Source organism: Octopus sinensis, linkage group LG2 (assembly GCF_006345805.1).
Source record: "Octopus sinensis linkage group LG2, ASM634580v1, whole genome shotgun sequence".
Lineage (NCBI taxonomy): Eukaryota > Metazoa > Mollusca > Cephalopoda > Octopoda > Octopodidae > Octopus > Octopus sinensis.
Window position 1 is genome coordinate 165,956,784 of NC_042998.1, and position 19,209 is coordinate 165,975,992.

The 19,209-nt window shown below is 35.5% G+C and overlaps 1 protein-coding gene across 1 annotated transcript in view; it reads left to right on the forward strand.

Annotated features, from left to right (window-relative positions):
* LOC115232345 (ubiquitin-conjugating enzyme E2 S) overlaps window positions 1-10,434 on the forward strand; it is a 47,619-nt gene extending 37,185 nt beyond the window's left edge. The window contains exons 5-7 of the mRNA XM_029802182.2: window positions 2,842-3,032; window positions 7,707-7,840; window positions 9,916-10,434. Coding sequence (XP_029658042.1) covers window positions 2,842-3,032; window positions 7,707-7,840; window positions 9,916-10,066 — 476 coding nt within the window. The 3' untranslated portion in view covers window positions 10,067-10,434. The remainder of the gene's footprint in view (window positions 1-2,841; window positions 3,033-7,706; window positions 7,841-9,915) is intronic.
* Window positions 10,435-19,209: the final 8,775 nt, after the last annotated feature.

A 19,209-nucleotide genomic window follows, 5' to 3' on the forward strand; every position in this document is an offset into this window, starting at 1 on the left:
GCCTTCGATTGTTTTCTATCTACTTCAAGTTCCACTGTTAAAAACAAATTATTTCACTTGTCTTGAAGTTTCTAAATGCTTTTGACATTATATATATGATGCCAAAAAAACAATGGACAGGTGCAGGTGAGGAAGCAACAGGATGTATTAGTTTAATGCTCAGGGAAAATAAAGGAATGAGGAAAGAAAACAGATGGAAAGAGAAAAAAAAATGTGCCTGTATTAATGGTTGTACATGTTGTATCGTATATATACAAATACATACACAGGAGTCTGAAAACTTAGATTAAGAAATTTCTGAATTTATCATCATCATCATCGTTTAACGTCCGTTCTCCATGCTAGCATGGGTTGGACGGTTCGACCGGGGATCTGGGAAGCCAGAAGGCTGCACCAGGCTCCAGTCTTATCTGGCAATGTTTCTACAGCTGGATGCCCTTCCTAATGCCAACCACTCCGTGAGTATAGTGGATGCTTTTTACGTGCCACCTGCACAGGTGCCAGGTGAGGCTGGCAACGGCCACGGTCGGATTGGTGTATTTTATGTGCCACCGGCACGGAAGCCAGTCGAGGCGGCGCTGGCGTCGGCCACGAGTCGGATAGTGCCTTTTACGTACCACCAGACCAGGGATCCTGGCTGGTTCAATTCGATTTCGATTTCGCTTTCGCTTGAAATTGAATATGTGTGTATATTCATTAAATTATGACATAATGTAAGATTTATAAGTATGGTTTGCTGGGCTAACAACTTTGCCATCAAGAAAGTCATGAAAATCTTTGTTATTTAAAATTGCTAATGTTTTATTCAGTGACCCTAAAAATCTCTTAATGTATTTAAAAATGACTGCACATGACTATTACATAGATTTAACCCTTTAGCATTCAGATTATCCTGTCGAATATAATGCTTATTTATTCACATTGTTTTGATTTAATCTGCATTATCTCATATCTTTAAGATTTTAATGATGTAATTGTGTAGAATGACATTGCAGGACAGATACGAGAGGCCAGATCTGGCTAGTTTTGAACATAAAACAGGTAGAATATTTTGGCTAGATATGGCCAGTTTAAATGCTAAAGGGTTAAACATTATTTTAAGGTTTTCTTACTGCAGAACATTAGCAGCAAACATTTCATTCAGTTTAATGGTAGCTTTAGGTTAGATATATGATTAAAAATTATATCTTTTTTTCTAAATTTTCATTGCAAACAGTGAATACGCCAAAGTTGTCAGTGAACTGTTGTATTTAATAGTTAACTCTCCATGTTATCATATTTATTGGAGGGTGCGCTAAAAGGCTTAATCAGCCATAATTATGGGGTGAAGATAAAGAAAACAATATTCTTCAATGGTTGATATTTCATTTTCTTATTATGTTATTATAACCCTTATCAGCATAGTGTAGATTTCAGCATTGTGTTAAGAAGTTTGCCTCCCAACCACATGGTTTTGGGTTCAGTCTCACTGCGTGGTACCTTGCTGGGCCTACCAAAGCCTTGTTGACATAAGTTAAAAGTAGCCTGCTGCTTATCAATGTTGCTTTGTTTATGTCCTTGTAACTTAGTGGTTCAGCAAAAAGACTGAGAGAATAAGTACTAAGCTTAAAAAAAGTAAGTACAAATTGATTTGTTCAATTAAACCCTTCAAAGCAGTACCCCAACATAACCATAGTCCAATGACTGAAACAAGTAAAAATTAAAGATAATATTGGAGGGTTTTTTCCCTCCTATTTAGTGCTTCATGAATTAAATAACTTTTTTATATTATTATATTACATCTTTGAATTATTTATTCACCAGCCAATTCTAGTTTCCTGTGCCAACCAATGTATAATCTTGTACATTTACTTAGTGATACTTAATCCTTATTTCTGCAAGTACAATGAATGCTATGCTTTGCTGAGTATATCATAACTCCAAAACATGTCAGGAGGTATCTCCTGCACTTGCTAGAAAAATGAAATTTATGTTAATCATTGACTACTATTGATTTTTTTCCTCATTGCATATTTATTTCTAGTTAACCTATTAAATGTGTTAACACTAAACTTAGGTATTGTTTTTCATGCAATGTCTGAGAATTTTATGCATTTAAAAAGAATATGAAATGTAAAAAATACCTCCTCAAATTTAACTTTGTCATATCTGTGTTGTATAAAAATTTTATAATTTATTGTTTAATTGCCTCTGGTGTAATTTATATGAAGTTTCAAGTTATATTTGTACATAGGAAATTTTCTATGCTAACATTGTTGAATATACAATATAGCATCACCATATGACTCAATCCTGAATGATTTTCTCTGTAACAATGCTATTATTTCTGGTCTGTGGCATTTGGCATGCTAACCACTAGTCTAGCCACCTCCTCATTTGATCTTACAGATTATTGAACTTTTTCTCACATCTGTCTGGACAGATTTTAGACTTGCACATTCAGACATGTCTATCATATAACTTGCCTAAATTTTCTTGTCTGCTTTTATTCACTAGTAATTAGTAACCTTAAATACTTCAACTATTCACACTACACACACACATTCTCTCTCTCTCTCTCTCTCTCTCTCTCTCTCTCTCTCTCTCTCTCTCTCTCTCTCTCTCTCTCTCTCTCTCTCTCTCTCTCTCTCTCTCTCTCCCCCCCCCACACACACACACACACACACACACACACAGCTAGATGGTTGTGCAGATTCAGGTATAGCAAATAAATTATATTTTCTACCTAGATATGAAAATGGGATTACTATTTCATTGTGATATTTTATAAACATTATTTTAATTTAATGGTTTTGTAATGTACAGCTTCAAATATACATATTTGCACTTTTTTTTTATCAGCCGGAACTCCATATGCTGGAGGTGTTTTCAAAATGAAACTAGTTTTAGGAAAAAACTTCCCAACTGAACCACCTAAGGGATTTTTCTTGACAAAAATATTTCATCCAAATGTGGCAAATAATGGGGAGATATGTGTAAATACGCTGAAGAAAGACTGGAAACCAGAACTGGGGATCAAACACATTCTTTTGGTAAGTGGATACTTTTTGCTTTTATGTTTTAGAGTGCATGATATTTTAATTCTGTTATGTTGCACTTTTAAATTTTATAGAAAAAAATGGTAAATTTAGTTCATATATAGCACTGTTTTAAAATATATAACCAATAAAGTAAAAAAAAAACCCCACTAAAAACACCTTCAAATTTGTCTAGGTTTACACAAAAATTACGAAAAATTTTCATTGTAGCATTGATCAATGCAGATTGATAGCAGTGTGCTATTAATGAAATGAAAGTAAACAGCATTTCACATGTATTTCTTATTTGGACAAAATGATATCCAATCATTAAGTGATGCAGCCCTTTAGATAAGGAGGCAGTGAAATTCCTTGTGGCCACCACATCATTTAAGTGTAATAAAACTATTTCATAATGGGCAATAGCTCTATTGAGGTGTATTAAACCTTTAGCATTTAGATTACTCTGTCAAATGTAATACATTGCTTAGAATTAATCATGTGTTATCTTGTATCTTCGAGATTTCAGTAATGTGATTGTATATTTTTAGAATGACATTGTAAAGTAGGTGTGATAGGCAGGATCTGGCCAGTTTGAACCTAAAACAGGTTAAATATTTTGCTTGATATGGCTGGTTTGAATGTTAAAGGGTTAAATGATTAAAATGATTCTCCTACGACGTAGTTGTTTCAGTTCCAATACACAGTTTTAGATTAAGTCACTGCCAAACTGACACAGCTCTGAAACATCATCAGGTAAAATTACTAGTTTAATAAGCTACTGCTTTAAAAAGTCCTGAATCCTTACCATTCATTCATTGATCTTGAATAGTTGGTTTTTAATTAAGTCATAAAATATCCCACACACATATTACAGCTTTTCATTTATGGATATTTAGTTAACCAATTTGATATTGCGTTATTCATACATCCTAGCAGTTTCATTGGTTCCTTGAAGAGTGTATTTTCTAACCCAAGATAACCATTTACTCATAGGTGCAGTGTGGCTGTGTGGTAAGAAGCTTCCCAACCACATGGTTCTGGGTTCAGTCCCACTGCATGGCACCTTGGGCCAGTGTCTCCTACTATAGCCTTGAGCTGACCAAAGCCTTGTGAGTGGATTTGGTAGACAAAAACTGAAGGAAACCCACCATTTTTATGTATATATGTTTGTGTGTGTGTCTGTGTTTGTCCCCTCGCCATTGCTTGACAACTGCTGTTGGTGTGTTTACATCCCCATAGCTTAGGGGTTCGGTCTAAGAAACTGATAGAATAAGTACTAGGCTTATAAAGAATGACTCCTGGGGTCGATTTGTTCAACTAAAAGTGGTGCTCCAGCATGGCTACAGTCAAATGACTGAAACAAGTAAAAGAAAAAATAGAATATGCATATAAAATTATGCATGTACATCTGTGTGCACTCAGATGCTAATATAAATTCATATGCTCATGTATTTGATGTTGCCTTAAGATAAACTTGAAGTAATTATGCTGTGAATTTTTTAATTCTTAATTATACTAGTAACATTTTACTTAATATCATATTTTTATATGCAGACTGACTCTTAACTTATAGAGAAGGATATGATTATGTAAGACTGATACCATTCTAAAAAAGTCATCATCATCATCGTTTAATTTCCGCTTTCCATGCTAGCATAAAAAGTATTAGCAATACTCACATTTAACAAGATGGCATGATTTTCAACAGTCTGTTGGAAATTGACAATAAGCCTACATTCATCTTATGTTCAAAAGCATCAATGTATCTCAATATTTTCCTTAAATCTCTCATTAGCACTTAGATGAGTTTAACATTATGTATAATCTTAACAGTTAATCTTTTTGTTAAAATCTTCTTGGGGTTTAATTCCCATCAGAAACATTGTATTAAGATGTGATAGCTCATGTTGAGCATTACTAGAAGTAGCCTATTTTGTGCAGATAAAAACATTTAGATACCATTCTTTAGAAGGAAAGTAAGTAAACCATGGCTGGTGATATTTATAATGCACTTAGACTTACCAGTGATCACTATTTAGTACAAGTTCCATTAGTGAATTGTTCATTTCAATCTCAGAATATATGTATATATATATATATATATATATATATATATATATATAATATATATATATATAATGTACAGGTGTTGGTGCCATGGTAGAAAAAGCACCCAGTACACCCTGTAAAGTGAGGAACAGCACCCAGCCATGAAAACCAGTAGAGCTTGGTGCTGTCCTTTGGCTTGCCTATCCCTGTCAAACCAACAACCCATGCACAAAAGGAAAATGGATATTGAATGGTGGTGGCAGCAGCAGTGGTGTGTGTGTGTGTGTGTGTGTGTGTGTGTGTAAAATTGAGGGAATTAGATAACATATTCCTCACTGTGACTGACCAGATAGTCATCTCAATGGAGAATCATTGGATTCTGCTGAGATGAAACAGGTTAGTTGTTGTGAGAAATTGTACCTTCAATTATCACTATAAAAAATACATACTCTATATGTTTTGAGTTCTTTTTCTTCTAAAAGTAGCTATAATTAGCATTAAATGGCTATGTGGTTAAGAAATTTTCCAAATACATAGTTTTGGGTTCAGTCCCATTACATGGCACCTTGAATAATTGTCTTCTATAATCTCAGGTTGACCAAAGCTTTGTGAGCGTATTTGGCAAATGGAGACTTAAAGAAACCCATCATATAAATATATATGTGTTAGTGTCTCTTTGTCTTGACATGTGATTGTTCTAAAGCAATCTTCATTGTCATACAAGTCATGTCTTTTGTTTCCAATCTTCTTTAAAAAGCCTGTCTGGCCATGGGGAAATATTACCTTGCCTGGAAACAAGTGAGGATTGGCCACAGGAAGGGTATCCAGCCTTAGAAAATCTACCTCAAATTCCGTTTGACTCTTACAGTCATGGAGAAGTTGGCCTTAAAATGATGATTATATATATATTTCTTTTTTCACAGTGAAAATTATCTATTCACATAGGAAGTTATATTGACAATAATGCCTACATAAACAAGTGAATATGTATGTGTGTGTGTACACACACACACACATACATATTCACCTGTTAAAAAAAAAAAAACACCATCCGAGCGTGGCCGTTCGCCAGCCTCGTCTGGCACCTGTGTCGGTGGCACATAAAATCACCCACTACACTCTCGGAGTGGTTGGCGTTAGGAAGGGCATCCAGCTGTAGAAACACTGCCAGATCTGACTGGCCTGGTGCAGCCTTCGGGCTCCCCAGACTCCAGTTGAACCGTCCAACCCATGCTAGCATGGAAAGCAGACGTTAAATGAGGATGATGATGATGATGATGATGTGTGTAAACATTATTGTCAATATAACTAACTTCCTACTTGCATAGGTAATTTTTCTTGTGAATAAATTTTTAGTTATCTCTTACTGGAAATAATTAAATTCCAATTTCATCCATGTACATTATCATGTAATACATACTGATAGCATCTCTATATCTGTAAATGTAGTGTTGGGCTACAAACTGCATGGGTTTTCAGTTCAAACATTTTGAATATTGTATTGTCCACCCGGACAAGATTCAGAATGTTGTCTATCTACATGTGTCTGTGATAAAGTTTTTAACCACAAATATTCCTGGTCTTAACATTTACTAAAATAAACTTTATGGTGTTTTGGAGAGTATTTGATTCAAGGATTGACTTACTAGGAAGATATTTAAAAACTTAATGGGTACAATTTTATGCTCATTTATGATTGGTTGTTTATTTTCCCAACAAAGGAGAGAAGACTTGCTGGAAATGTATTCTCTTACATATAATTAAATAAAAGTCTTTTTCTATTGCTTAATGTTTAATTTCCAATTATTATCATATTTGCAAAGCATTTTTAGTAAGAACTGAGAGAAAAAATAAATAGAAATTGACAGAGATATATAAATCGTACATTTGATAAAAAAAATTATGGTTTGCAGTTCGTATTCAGTTAGATAGAAAAGATAAGTTCTCATACAGAATAATTAAACAATGCTAATATCTCTTCTGCTGACATTGATAGTAGACCATTTTTCAGTATTGCTGAATTAGTTCTGGGGAAGATTTAATTCCAGAATATCTGTATGTATGTATGTATCAAAAAGTACTTGGTCAATCATGTGTTGTTTTTTTTACTATTCCTGACCAAAGTCTTCAAATAATATCAATTCATAACCATCACCATGCACGTTATGAATTAACAAGGCTTAGTTAATGAACCAGTCAATAGTCTCTTGAAGAATTTTAAGCCGAATATATGGACCTCAGTACTTATTTTTTTTATAAGCCTGTTACTTATTCTATCAGTCCCTTTTGCCAAACCACTAAGTTACAGGGACATAAAGACACCAACACTGGTTGTCAAACAGTGTTGCGGGGACAAACATAGACACACACACACACACACTGATATATATACACACACATACAGTGGGCGTCTTTCAGTTTCTGTCTACCAAATCCACTCACAAGGTGTCACACATTGGGACTGAACCTGGAACTATGTAGTTGAAAAGCAAGCTTCTTACCACACAGTGATGCTTGCGCCTATTGTTATTTGTTATTTTTTACTAAATTATCTTCCCTTGTCACATGGATTGATAACCATTTTGTTGCCTACAGCCAAGATTAATAATTGAATAATCCAATTTATTTTTTATATAGACGGTAAAATGTTTACTGATTGTGCCAAACCCAGAGTCTGCATTGAATGAGGAAGCCGGTAAACTGCTATTGGAACAATATGATGATTACTCGACAAGAGCAAGACTATACACTGAAATCCATGCAAAACCTAAGTAAGTCTGATATTTGTTGTTCACTAGTTACTATCCATCAGTTGCTAAGACTGCAATACAAGGAGGACTATGCTATTAAATTGTTGGTTAGTACTCAGAAATAATGAGGAATTTTGAGAACTCATGAGCTGTAATTTTTAGTTTTGTTTCCAAGATGGTAAACTGAATTAGCTGCTTCAAAAACTTGTGAATAATTCCCTCCTGGCACATTTGACATAATTATTTTTATCCTTATGATATTTTGGCTGTGTGTTAGTGAAATAGACCTCCAAATGAAATTTACAATTATGCAAGCTGGACTAGCAAGAGTTAAGATATTTTGATCATGGACATAGCACAAAATATTGGTTTCAAATTCTGGCACAAGGCCAGCAATTTCGGGGGAGCAGGTAAGTCAGTTATATTGAGCCCAATGCTAAACTAGTACTTATTTTATTGACCCCAAAAAGATGAAATACTGCAAAGCACTTTACTCAGCATGCCAACAATTCTTCTAGCTCACTGCCCTAATATAGCACAAAATATTGATAGATATGAATCATTGGTCCTTTTTACTAAGTCAGTATTTTATTAGCTCATGTGAATACTTATTGTAAACAAGCACCCCATCAGTTACAACAATGGGTGTTCCAGTTAATCTAATCAGTGGAACAGCCTGCAAATGAAATTAATGTGCAACTGACTGAGCACTCTACAGACATAATATACCCTTGATGTAGTTCCCTGGGAGATTTAGCATGACACAGAATGTCACAAGGCTGGCCCATTGAAATACAGGTACTAGTCCTTTTTACCAGCTGAGTGGACTGGAGCAATGTGAAATAAAGTATCTTCCTAAAGTACACACTGCACTGCTGGTTATGGAACTCATAACCTTATGATTGTGAGCCGAATACTCTAACCACTAAGCCACGTACCTTCACATTGTTTATTGTATATAAGTTTTATATATCTCAATACTTCTTCCTAAAAAATATCAATTTGCTGCTTTAGCTGTTATATGAAAGTTATCTCCTTTGTAAATTCCTCCCTCTTAAAAAGTCATACTCTGGAGATGTTTTGAAGAAAGTCAGACAAATTTTTTATGTAACTTAAGATGATTGTCCAGGAGTTTACAGCACCAAAATATTCATCACCACTTGATATATTGAGGGAGCCAAGGAGAAAGCAAGTAAATAACTTGAAAACAGTTTCTAATTAAAGCTGTGTATCTGTGATGATATATAGAAACACTAAGCAGGCAACTGTGTTGCTATTTACTAAATTCTTTATGCTTGCAGTATTGGTTCACTTACTGCCTTTTCATTTATTAATACTTACACACTACAGCTGGAGATACGCTTCTTAATGCCAAACACTTTACAAAGTGTACTGGGTACTTTTTACATGGTACTATCACTGACAGGGTCACCATGTACCTTGTAAGATGTAAAAGCAAAAACTCCTCACTTTGGAGTGTGAAGTAGCATTGGGAGGAGGAGGCTTTGGGCCAGTTGAGAGATTAAAGGTAAGGAGGGACAAAGAAAGGTGTCTTGCTGTAGATAAATGGATATTCCAATAGGAAAAGAAAGTGAAAGAGTAGGATAAGAGTGATACTGTGAGAGATGATGGCAAAGCTGCATTAGAACATGCCCTTGAGGGACATTGGGGGTGGTGAGAATAGATGAGGTGATACAAAGGTTTTGATTGGGTGAGTGGGCAGGATAGAGGTGATTAGCAAATGATGGAGAAAATTGTAGGGGAGGCTTGGGGACTGGGGTTGTGGTAGATATCTTTAAGAACATTTCTAAATCTCTGCCCATTTGAAGGATCCTTGAGCTTTCATAATCACCTTTTCCATATCAGTTTGTCTCTGGGTCCTCATATCCCTAAATTTTTTTGTCATACAGGAATATTAGTTGTGCAAACATTTAATTTCCTGCAAAACTGTTGGGTGTTTTTTCCAAAACTTCTAAATGTCTATGTATTTCTTCTAGAAATTTTGTAAACAAATTTTTCATTGCAAAAGTTTTTATTACATTTTTTAAAAAACATTGTATAGTGATGTAATTCAACTTTGATTTCTTTCTTTCCAGACCCAAAGAGGAGCAGTCCAATGTTCGGGACAAATCCTCAGATGGTCCTATAGCCAAGAAACATGCAGGAGACAAATTTGCTGGTGAAAAGAAAATTATACCAGTTGACAAAAAGAAAAAAGAAAAGAAGAAAGTACTCAAGAGATTATGATAGCTATTTAATACTTTGTACAGACTGTGAATAAATAGACTCACTACTTTAGTGTCTCTCTCTCTCTCTCTCTTTCTCTCTCTCAGTCTCTCTCTCTCTCTCTCTCTCTCTCTCGCTCTTTTTCATACTGTTGTGAATGTAAAGACAGGGCATTTTCTGATCATCCACTGAAAAGTCTTGGCTACAGCTCCTACCAGAGGATGGCTCTGGCAATGGAACACCAAAAAGCCTGCCTCTCCCATCTCAATCACCCATATTGCTGAAGTCGCCATCCTCGATATCCATTCAGACTTAAACTGGCCGATGACAGTATTTGTGAGTGCATCATGTCATCACTCTAAGATTTTAATAAAGTTTCAAGCAACATATTTATGAGTTGTGTTTTTCACATAATGATTATCTTATTGTATAATGATTATTATTTTCAATGTTTTTCAAATTTTTTTTCTTTTCAATTTTTCATTTTGTCACATCTCCACGTTTTCTCTTGCTCAATTCTATCTTTCCCTCTTAACCTTTGGTTTCCTCATCAATAAACTGCTAATCCCCCTCCATTACCTCCTCCTCCTACCTGTTCATTCTTTCCTCCTAGCTCAACTTTACTTCTGTTAGCATAGCACTCCCTCTCACCACCCTGCTACAGCATCACCTTGTTATCTCTCTGTACTAAAACAATTATTATGTTTTAGAGTTTTTGTTTCATTTTTAAAAATGTTTTGAATTATTAAAATTCAATATTTCCTTTTTATATCATGAATTAAAAAAAAAAAACCTTATTTTATCATCATTATATTTCAATTGGATATGCAATAATACCTCAGTTCAGTTAATCTCATGCATGTGTGTGTGTGTGTGTGAAATGAGATGACAAAGGAATAAACAATTATCTAATGAATTTCATTAGCTTATAGCTGTTTCCATTATAAAATGCGGTCGACTCATAGTTCAGTGTCTGACTGAATAAAATTTTACAGCTTTTAAAAAAAAAATTTTTTTTTATTAAAGTTTCAGCTCAGAGCTGCGGCCATGCTGATGCACTGCCGTTAAATATATATATATATATATATCATCATCATCGTTAAACGTCTGCTTTCCACACTAGCATGGGTTGGATGATTTGACTGAGGACTGGCCAACCAGATGGCTGCGCCAGACTCCAATCTGATCTGGCAGAATTTCTACAGCTGATGCCAACCACTCCGAGAGTGTGTATATATATATATATATATAATTTTAAATTAATAATAAAAGGGTAAAATTTATCAATTAAATTAATTAATCAATCAATTAATAATTTCACCAAGTAGATATATATGCATATTCTTATATATATAAAATTATCTGGCCAGCCAATGTATTTTTCTGCATTGTATGGATAATTTATCCTGTTCATGATATTTTATTAGCATTATCACGCGTTTGAGAATAAAAAAATTTATTTTTGTATCTTTCATCATAAGTTGAATTTATATATGTATATATATAATTGTTAAAGAGGACAGCAAATGTTAAGGCAAGGTGAACATCTCAAGTCATATATATTATTATTATTGGAAAAAAATTCAAAGTCTTTGAATTTTTTTTTCCAATAATAAAATTGTACATGACTTGAGATAGTTGCCTTGCTTTAACGTTTGTTGTTCTCTTTAACAATTCTATATCTGCTATATCAGAAATCTGCAATGGCTCCATAACTACTGTCGCAGCCATAACTTTGGAGCCCTGGTAATCCATTACAACACTTAACTAGCGTACCTAGTTGTTTAGATCACCTATGAACTAAACTCCCCTATTTTGTATATATATATACATATACACACATATATGCATATACATGCACATATATACATCATCATCATCATTTAGCATCCGCTTTCCATGCTAGCATGGGTTGGACGGTTCAACTGGGGTCTGTGAAGCCAGAAGGCTGCATCAGGCCCAGTCTGATCTGGCAGTGTTTCTACGGCTGGATGCCCTTCCTAACGCCAACCACTCCGTGAGTGTAGTGGGTGCTTTTTACGTGCCACCCGCACATGTGACAGACAGAGCTGGCAAACGGCCACGGACGGATGGTGCTTTTTACGTGCCACCGGTACGGGGGCCAGGCGAGGCTGGCAACGGCCACGAACGAATGGTGCTTTTTACGTGCCACCGGCAACATACATGCACACACATATATATATATATATATATGACTTTTTAAAATTAGTTAATGATTCATTTGCATCTTTCTTATGAGAATAGTAAAAATGAGTGAAAATACTAAAATTAAATTGAGTTTTTCAGCTAAGTACTAAATTTCCAATAACTAAATGTTGCAATTTTGAAGGGTTTGTATTGGGTTGGCAACTAAGTTCCTGCCGTTTTTCTAAATTTTGGAATCTATTTTTTTGAGAATTCTATTTTTGAATCATTTTGGAATCTATTTTGTTTTTGTCTTTTTTTCTAGTTAATTTTTGTTTATTTTCAGATCATTAAAATGGAATGTCAAGTTAAGATAAACGAGCATTTTCGACACCTCCTTCTTTTTGCTTTTAATCAAAGTTCTAAGGCCACAAAAGCTGCTCATGACATTTGTGCTGTGTATGGAGAGGGTGCCATAGCTGAAAGAACCACTCGTGATTGGCATGCTAAATCTAAAAATGGAAATTTTGACCTCAAAGACACCTCGTTCTGACCGTCCAGTTGGGTTTGATGAAGAGCGATTAAACCAACTTTTGCACGAAATTTCTTGTCAAATGACAAGGGAACTAGCAGAGAAAATGGAATGCTCCCACACTGCTATAGAGAAGCATCTTCACTCGATGGGGAAGGTTCAGAAGTATGGAGCATGGCTTCCGCAACAAAAATCAACGAGCCACAATCTCCGCTGGTTTGCTTGCTCGTCACCGCTCAACTCATGGACACAAGCAATGATTTCTTGGCACCATTGTATTTTTCTGGCAACGATGTACAGGCACCATTTTTCGTCGCCAGTAACAAAAAATGGTGCCTGTACATCAATATGGAGCAGTGTAAGGAATGGCTTAGCTCTGGTAAACAAGATCTTCATCTGCGTAAAACGATGTGCGTATGGTGGGACTGGGAAGGGACTATACATTATGAATTGCTTGAACAGAACCAAACGCTCAGCGTGGAACTCTTATGTTCAACAGATGGAACAACTCAACACGGCTATTCAAGAGAAAAGACCTAATCATTGACATGGAGTTCTGCTGCACGACACCTGCCCTCATATCGCCAATATGACCAAGGAAGCCATTCAAACGCATGGCTGGGAAGTGCTGCCACATCTGCTGTTCTCCGGATTTCCACCTCTTTCGATCTTTTTCAAATGCTATATGTGGAGTTTCGTTCAATACTGATGCAGAATTGAGAGCTTGATTGGATCAATTTTTCGAGTCGAAATCAGGTGATTTCTACCGACGAGGTATTGAAAATCTTGTTGAATTTTGGGAAGAGGTTGTAAACAAGGGTGAATACATTATTGATTAATTAGTTATCATTTTTTATTAAACCTTTTAAAAAAATTTAAAATAAACGGCGGGAACTTACTTGGCAACCTAATATTTCTCTTTAAATCTTTAACTGAAAGTAAATTATCCATGTCTGAAAATGATAATTTGTTGATTATTTTGAATGAATCTAAGATGGGTATAGGCATCCTTTTTCAAGAAGGGGGCTACATGAGACCTGGTTCATCATCAGGTGGGTCACACTACTAAAAAAAAAGGCAATTTCAATTAGGGATGCCATTCAGAAAGTCCTGCAGGTTGCAGTTTGCCCATGACTGATCTAAAATATATTACGATTTGAATGAATGGCAAAATTAAAATCAAGGAAATATTAGGATTTTCAACCAAATAGAAATAACATTGGTTGTATACTGTCAATCTAACACGAACGTGACACTAGGGGGTACACCACTGCTGTTTAGCCCTAGGAAGCATCGACACCTCCTGATGGCTTTGAAACATTTTTCCTGTGTCCTCATATACATTTACGAAGGGGAGACAAACACCCCCAGCCACCCGGGGCTGCATCTAGGAACACGTGTTTCAGGATGATTGTCCTTCGTCGGCCTAGAGTAGCAGACACCGGTCAGCTGACGATATCTGTCTCGACTCGTAATGTATATATCTAAATTTCAGTGAAGTCTATTCACTGATTATCAAAATCAGAAATACTAAATTTCTAAATCTCTCGTAGAGACATGTACGGTGGTGGGGCGATAGAATGGTTGTATACTGTCAATTTAATACAAACATGACAGTAGGGGGTACACCACCGCTGTTTAGCCCTAGGAAGCATCGACGCCTCCTGAGTAGCAGACACCGGTTAGCTGACGATATCTGTCTCAACTCGTAATGTATATATCTAAATTTCAGTGAAGTCTATTTACGAGTCGAGACAGATATCGTCAGCTGACCAGTGTCTGCTACTCAAGGCCGATGGACAATCATCCTGAAACACGTGTCCCTAGATGCAGCCCCGGGCGGCTGGGGGTGTTTGTCTCCCCTTCGTAATTGTATATAATGACACAGGAAAAATGTGTCAAAGCCATCAGGAGGCGTCGATGCTTCCAAGGGCTAAACAGCGGTGGTGTACCCCCTACTGTCACGTTCGTGTTAGATTGACAGTATACAACCATTCTATTGCCCCACCACCGTACATGTCTCTACGAGAGATTTAGAAATTTAGTATTTCAGAAATAACAATGTTATCATTGTAGTATGTAGTAAGAGACTTGTAGTGTAAAGATTGGTAATTAAGGCTAATTTGAGAGTGAGATAGTTGTTTTATTTAATGAACACATTAGACAAGAAAATATGAATTACACACGTTTGTGGCTTAAGAGTTATTTTAACTCTTATTTCTAACAATGCTGGTGCTGACTTGCATCCTTAGTCACTTGTAGTGATAATTGTATGTGCCTTTTGCTTTTAAATTGCCTCTAACTACTTTAATAATTATATATATATATATATATACATATACACACACACGACAGGCTTCTTCAGTTTGTCTACCAGTTGCTGGAGGAACAAATGGTTCACTGTCAAAATAATGAATTTAAATAATACTGATTAAGTAACAATGGAAAATGATGTTCTTGCTGAATGCAACAAAATTTCACTTTTGATTCTTTTTGTGTTTCAGATTTGCAATTCTGAAATTTGCTTTCTTTCTTTTTTGCTGTCATCATCATTATAACATCCACTTTTCTATCCTTGCATGGACCCGGTAGAATTCATTAAGGCAGATTTTTTTTTCTACAGCTAGGTGCTCTCCCTTTTGCCAAGCATGGTAATAACACCCTACGCCAGTGGTTCTCGACCATTTTTCTACCTATGAATCTCTTTGATTCCTATTTTACTCTCCTGGATTTTCATAGCCATTTGCTGTATATATATATATTAACCTTACTGTATTTTTATAATTGAACATTAAGAACAATATTAAAATATTTGGGGTATTATAGAAGTATAAGCAATTTATTGCAGATAAATTTGAACAAAATCTTACATGGAACTTTAAGTGCCGTATGGACTCCTGTTGATAACTACTGCCCTAAGCTATCAAGCATTTATTTAAAGATTAGATATAATCTGAGACACATTATACATCATAGAAGTAGTTGTTTAACTATGTAAAATCAACAAGTTGGGAGGGCTTCCAGGTATACCATATCTCTGCATATTTGAGGACCATGTTGCACATGCAGTGACATTCTGGAAATGTTGCACTCTGCACATCTTGTAGTGGCCTCAGTCAATACAGATACTCTTGATATGTATCCTACCAGTGTTTGGGGCTAGCGAGGTGGTGGTTGTTGCAACTATTTATATGCTTTGTGGGATAGTTAGTGCTTTTGGAATGCTGTTGTAGTATTTTCTACTGTATACAGCCATAGAAACCATGCTAAAGCAGACAATAGAGCATGGTTCAGTATTCTGGCTAGCCAGCTCCTGTCAAAAGTCTAACCCAAGCTAGCATGGAAAATGGATGTTAAATGATGGGGTATGTGTATGCTGTTTTGTGTACTTTGTAGTTTATAGTAGAGAAATTCGTGATGCAGGCAGTATCTAATATATTCATTGTACACGTTTTTTCTTTCCTTTTGTTAGCCAAATGTACGTGCTCTAAGTATGATTGTTTGTCATTTTGCTTTCTTTACTAAGTCTTTTATTATCTGCTGTCTGATGGAAGAAAGAGATTAAATTATGGCATGTTTTGTTGTTTTTAATGGTATATTATGATGACATGCTAGGTGGCGACCTGGCAGGATTGATAGCACACCAGGCAATATGCTTAGTGGTATTTTGTCCATCTTTATGTTTTGAGTTCAAATTCTGCTGAGGTCAATTTTACCTTTTCATCCTTTCAGGGTCAATAAAATAAGTACAAGTTGGGCACTGGGGGTGGGGGGTTTGAAGTAATCGACTTACATCCTTTCTGAAATTGCTGGCCTTGTGCTAAAATTTGAAATCATTTACAGCAACATGCTGCATTTGTATGATGTTGGAGTGTGGATATGTTATTTAAGATTATTGTGACTTGGTATTTTATGTGCTGTTGTTTATGCAACTAATCTATTCAATATAGGTGCAGGAGTGGCTGTGTGGTAAGTAGCTTGCTAACCAACCACATGGTTCCGGGTTCAGTCCCACTGCCTTGTGAGTGGATTTGGTAGACGGAAACTGAAAGAAGCCTGTCGAATATATATATATATATATATATATATATATATATATATGTATGTATGTGTGCCTGTGTTTGCCCCCCTAGCATTGCTTGACAACCGAAGTTGGTGTGTTTACGTCCCTGTCACTTAGTGGTTCGGCAAAAGAGACCGATAGAATAAGTACTGGGCTTACAAAGAATAAGTCCCGGGGTCGATTTCCTCGACTAAAGGCGGTGCTCCAGCATGGCCACAGTCAAATGATTGAAACAAGTAAAAGAGTACTATAATGTATATCAGTCTTTCGTGGTTTACGTTTGATGCAAATCTTTGCTTACCTATCTGGATAGTGTCATCAGTAACAATGGTGATACAGAGTCTAATATCAACCATTGGTAAAGCTGTAGCCACATTCCAGAGAATGTATACTATTTGGTCCTCCAAAACCATTGGCTTATAAAGAATTATGACCCTGAAAAGGTTAACAAAACTGAAGGTGCATTATTTACATTAACACAACGTTTCGGCTGATATACCCTCCAAGCCTTCTTCAGGTGTCTTGGGGAAATTTCGAACCTGGGTTCTCATTCCCGAGGTATTTTTTGATGTTAATAATAATAATAATAATAATCACATCAAAAAATACCTTAGGAATGAGAACCCAAGTTCGAAATTTCCCCAAGACACCTAAAGGGTATATCAGCCGAAACGGTGTGTTAACAACAAACAAGATGAAGACAAATATCCATTGAATGTAAATAATGCACATAATTCCTCATCTCTTAAATGTAGAACTGAAGTTGATAAGTAATTTTTATTTTTCTTCAAACAATTTATTAAAAATTGCAATAGTTAATGTTTACAGTTTCATTGATGTATGGATTGATTGTTCATGTAAAAGCTGGTTATATTCCTAGGAGATAGATCACCTTAAAGGTATGGAGCACTTTACAGAACCTGTAATGTACTAAGAGATTTAATTCAATCTACAAAACGCTGGATATTACATATGTGTGAAGAGTAATGCTGACAAGCAGCCTTACAATTCGATATAAGCCTGATATTCTAAACAAACATTTAGATCAGTGCATATATGTTTGAGACTTGTGAAAAAAGCTGTTAGCACCACAATTTGTCATAGAGAAAAATCCAGCTCCAGGCAACAGGTGTCAGAATACCAAGCCATCTCACAGTGTCTTCCAGTGGAATAATAAATGCATTTCAAACTGTTTGGTTATCATCTGCATGAAGTACAACAAGGGAGACAACTTAGAAATGACTGTGCTATGGCTTCTATAGAAAATCAGTATAAATTATAAAGTGATTAAATGCAATGCCAAATAGGCTAGAATAAAAAAAAAAATGTAGTAGGCCAGAGGATGCCATAAGATGACTTGGTGTTTTGACACATATCGCTTAAAGTGAGATTTTTCTCCATGGCAAATTGCATTGGAAACAGGTGTTTTTATAGGTCAGATATGTCTCAAAACATATTTCAACTGATCTAAATATTTGTTTAATTCACAATCCTACTTTCATATGCCTACTACATATCTGATATTCTGATTTTGAAATTCAATAAGACAATTTCAGATTCAGGGCAACCAAATATTACATGAGAAAATTAAAGAGGTGTGAGCTATGAGATAGCTAATGAGAAATTAAATAAAATGGAATATGAACCAGATGACATCAAAAGAAACAATTAGTTTTTTTTTTTTTTTTCTTTTTCTTTTTGTTACTGACCTCATATAGTTGCATACTTTGATTTTCAACAGTCTAGCCAAACATCGAAGACAAACTAAATTGTTAAAAGACAGGTGTAAGTAGTTAACACATTAAAGCAAAATGCATGAACATTATTGATATTTAATTAAAAATATAATTTAACTATTTATTTTTATAAAATGTTGAAAACCTTTTGGGTGTATATTTTTAAGAATATTTTATTTGTCTCCACCAAATATGACAGTCATTGGTTGTTTGATATTTTCAACTCATAGAATTAACCAACAATGGTTTATTAAATCTATTGACATCACCAGGGGATATATATTATAGGAATAATTTGCTGTAGCAGCTTCCTGTTTCAAGCCAACAGGCACAGTGAAACTCTGTACTGCAAGCTAACAAAACATTGGTCAGTTATGAGTGTCCTTTAGGATATTTGGTGTTGAATTCAAGAGGTAAGGTGGTCGAATGTAGGTGAAGGGAAAGCAAAGAATGTTGATGGTGGGACAGATACGAGTTGGAGGGTTGGAGATCCTCTCAATAGTGCAGTGGCACCAATAGTTGGTTAGGAGTAGAGGATAGCAGATTTGGTATGAGTGAGGTTGGGATGAGATGGAACCTATGTAAGAGTTGGAGTCAGTAGGTGTATAAAAGGGCAGAAGTGTAAAGGCTGGTGTGCGCAACAGAGATAGAGATGTCCTAGAAGTTTACAGAGGTAGTGGAGACAATG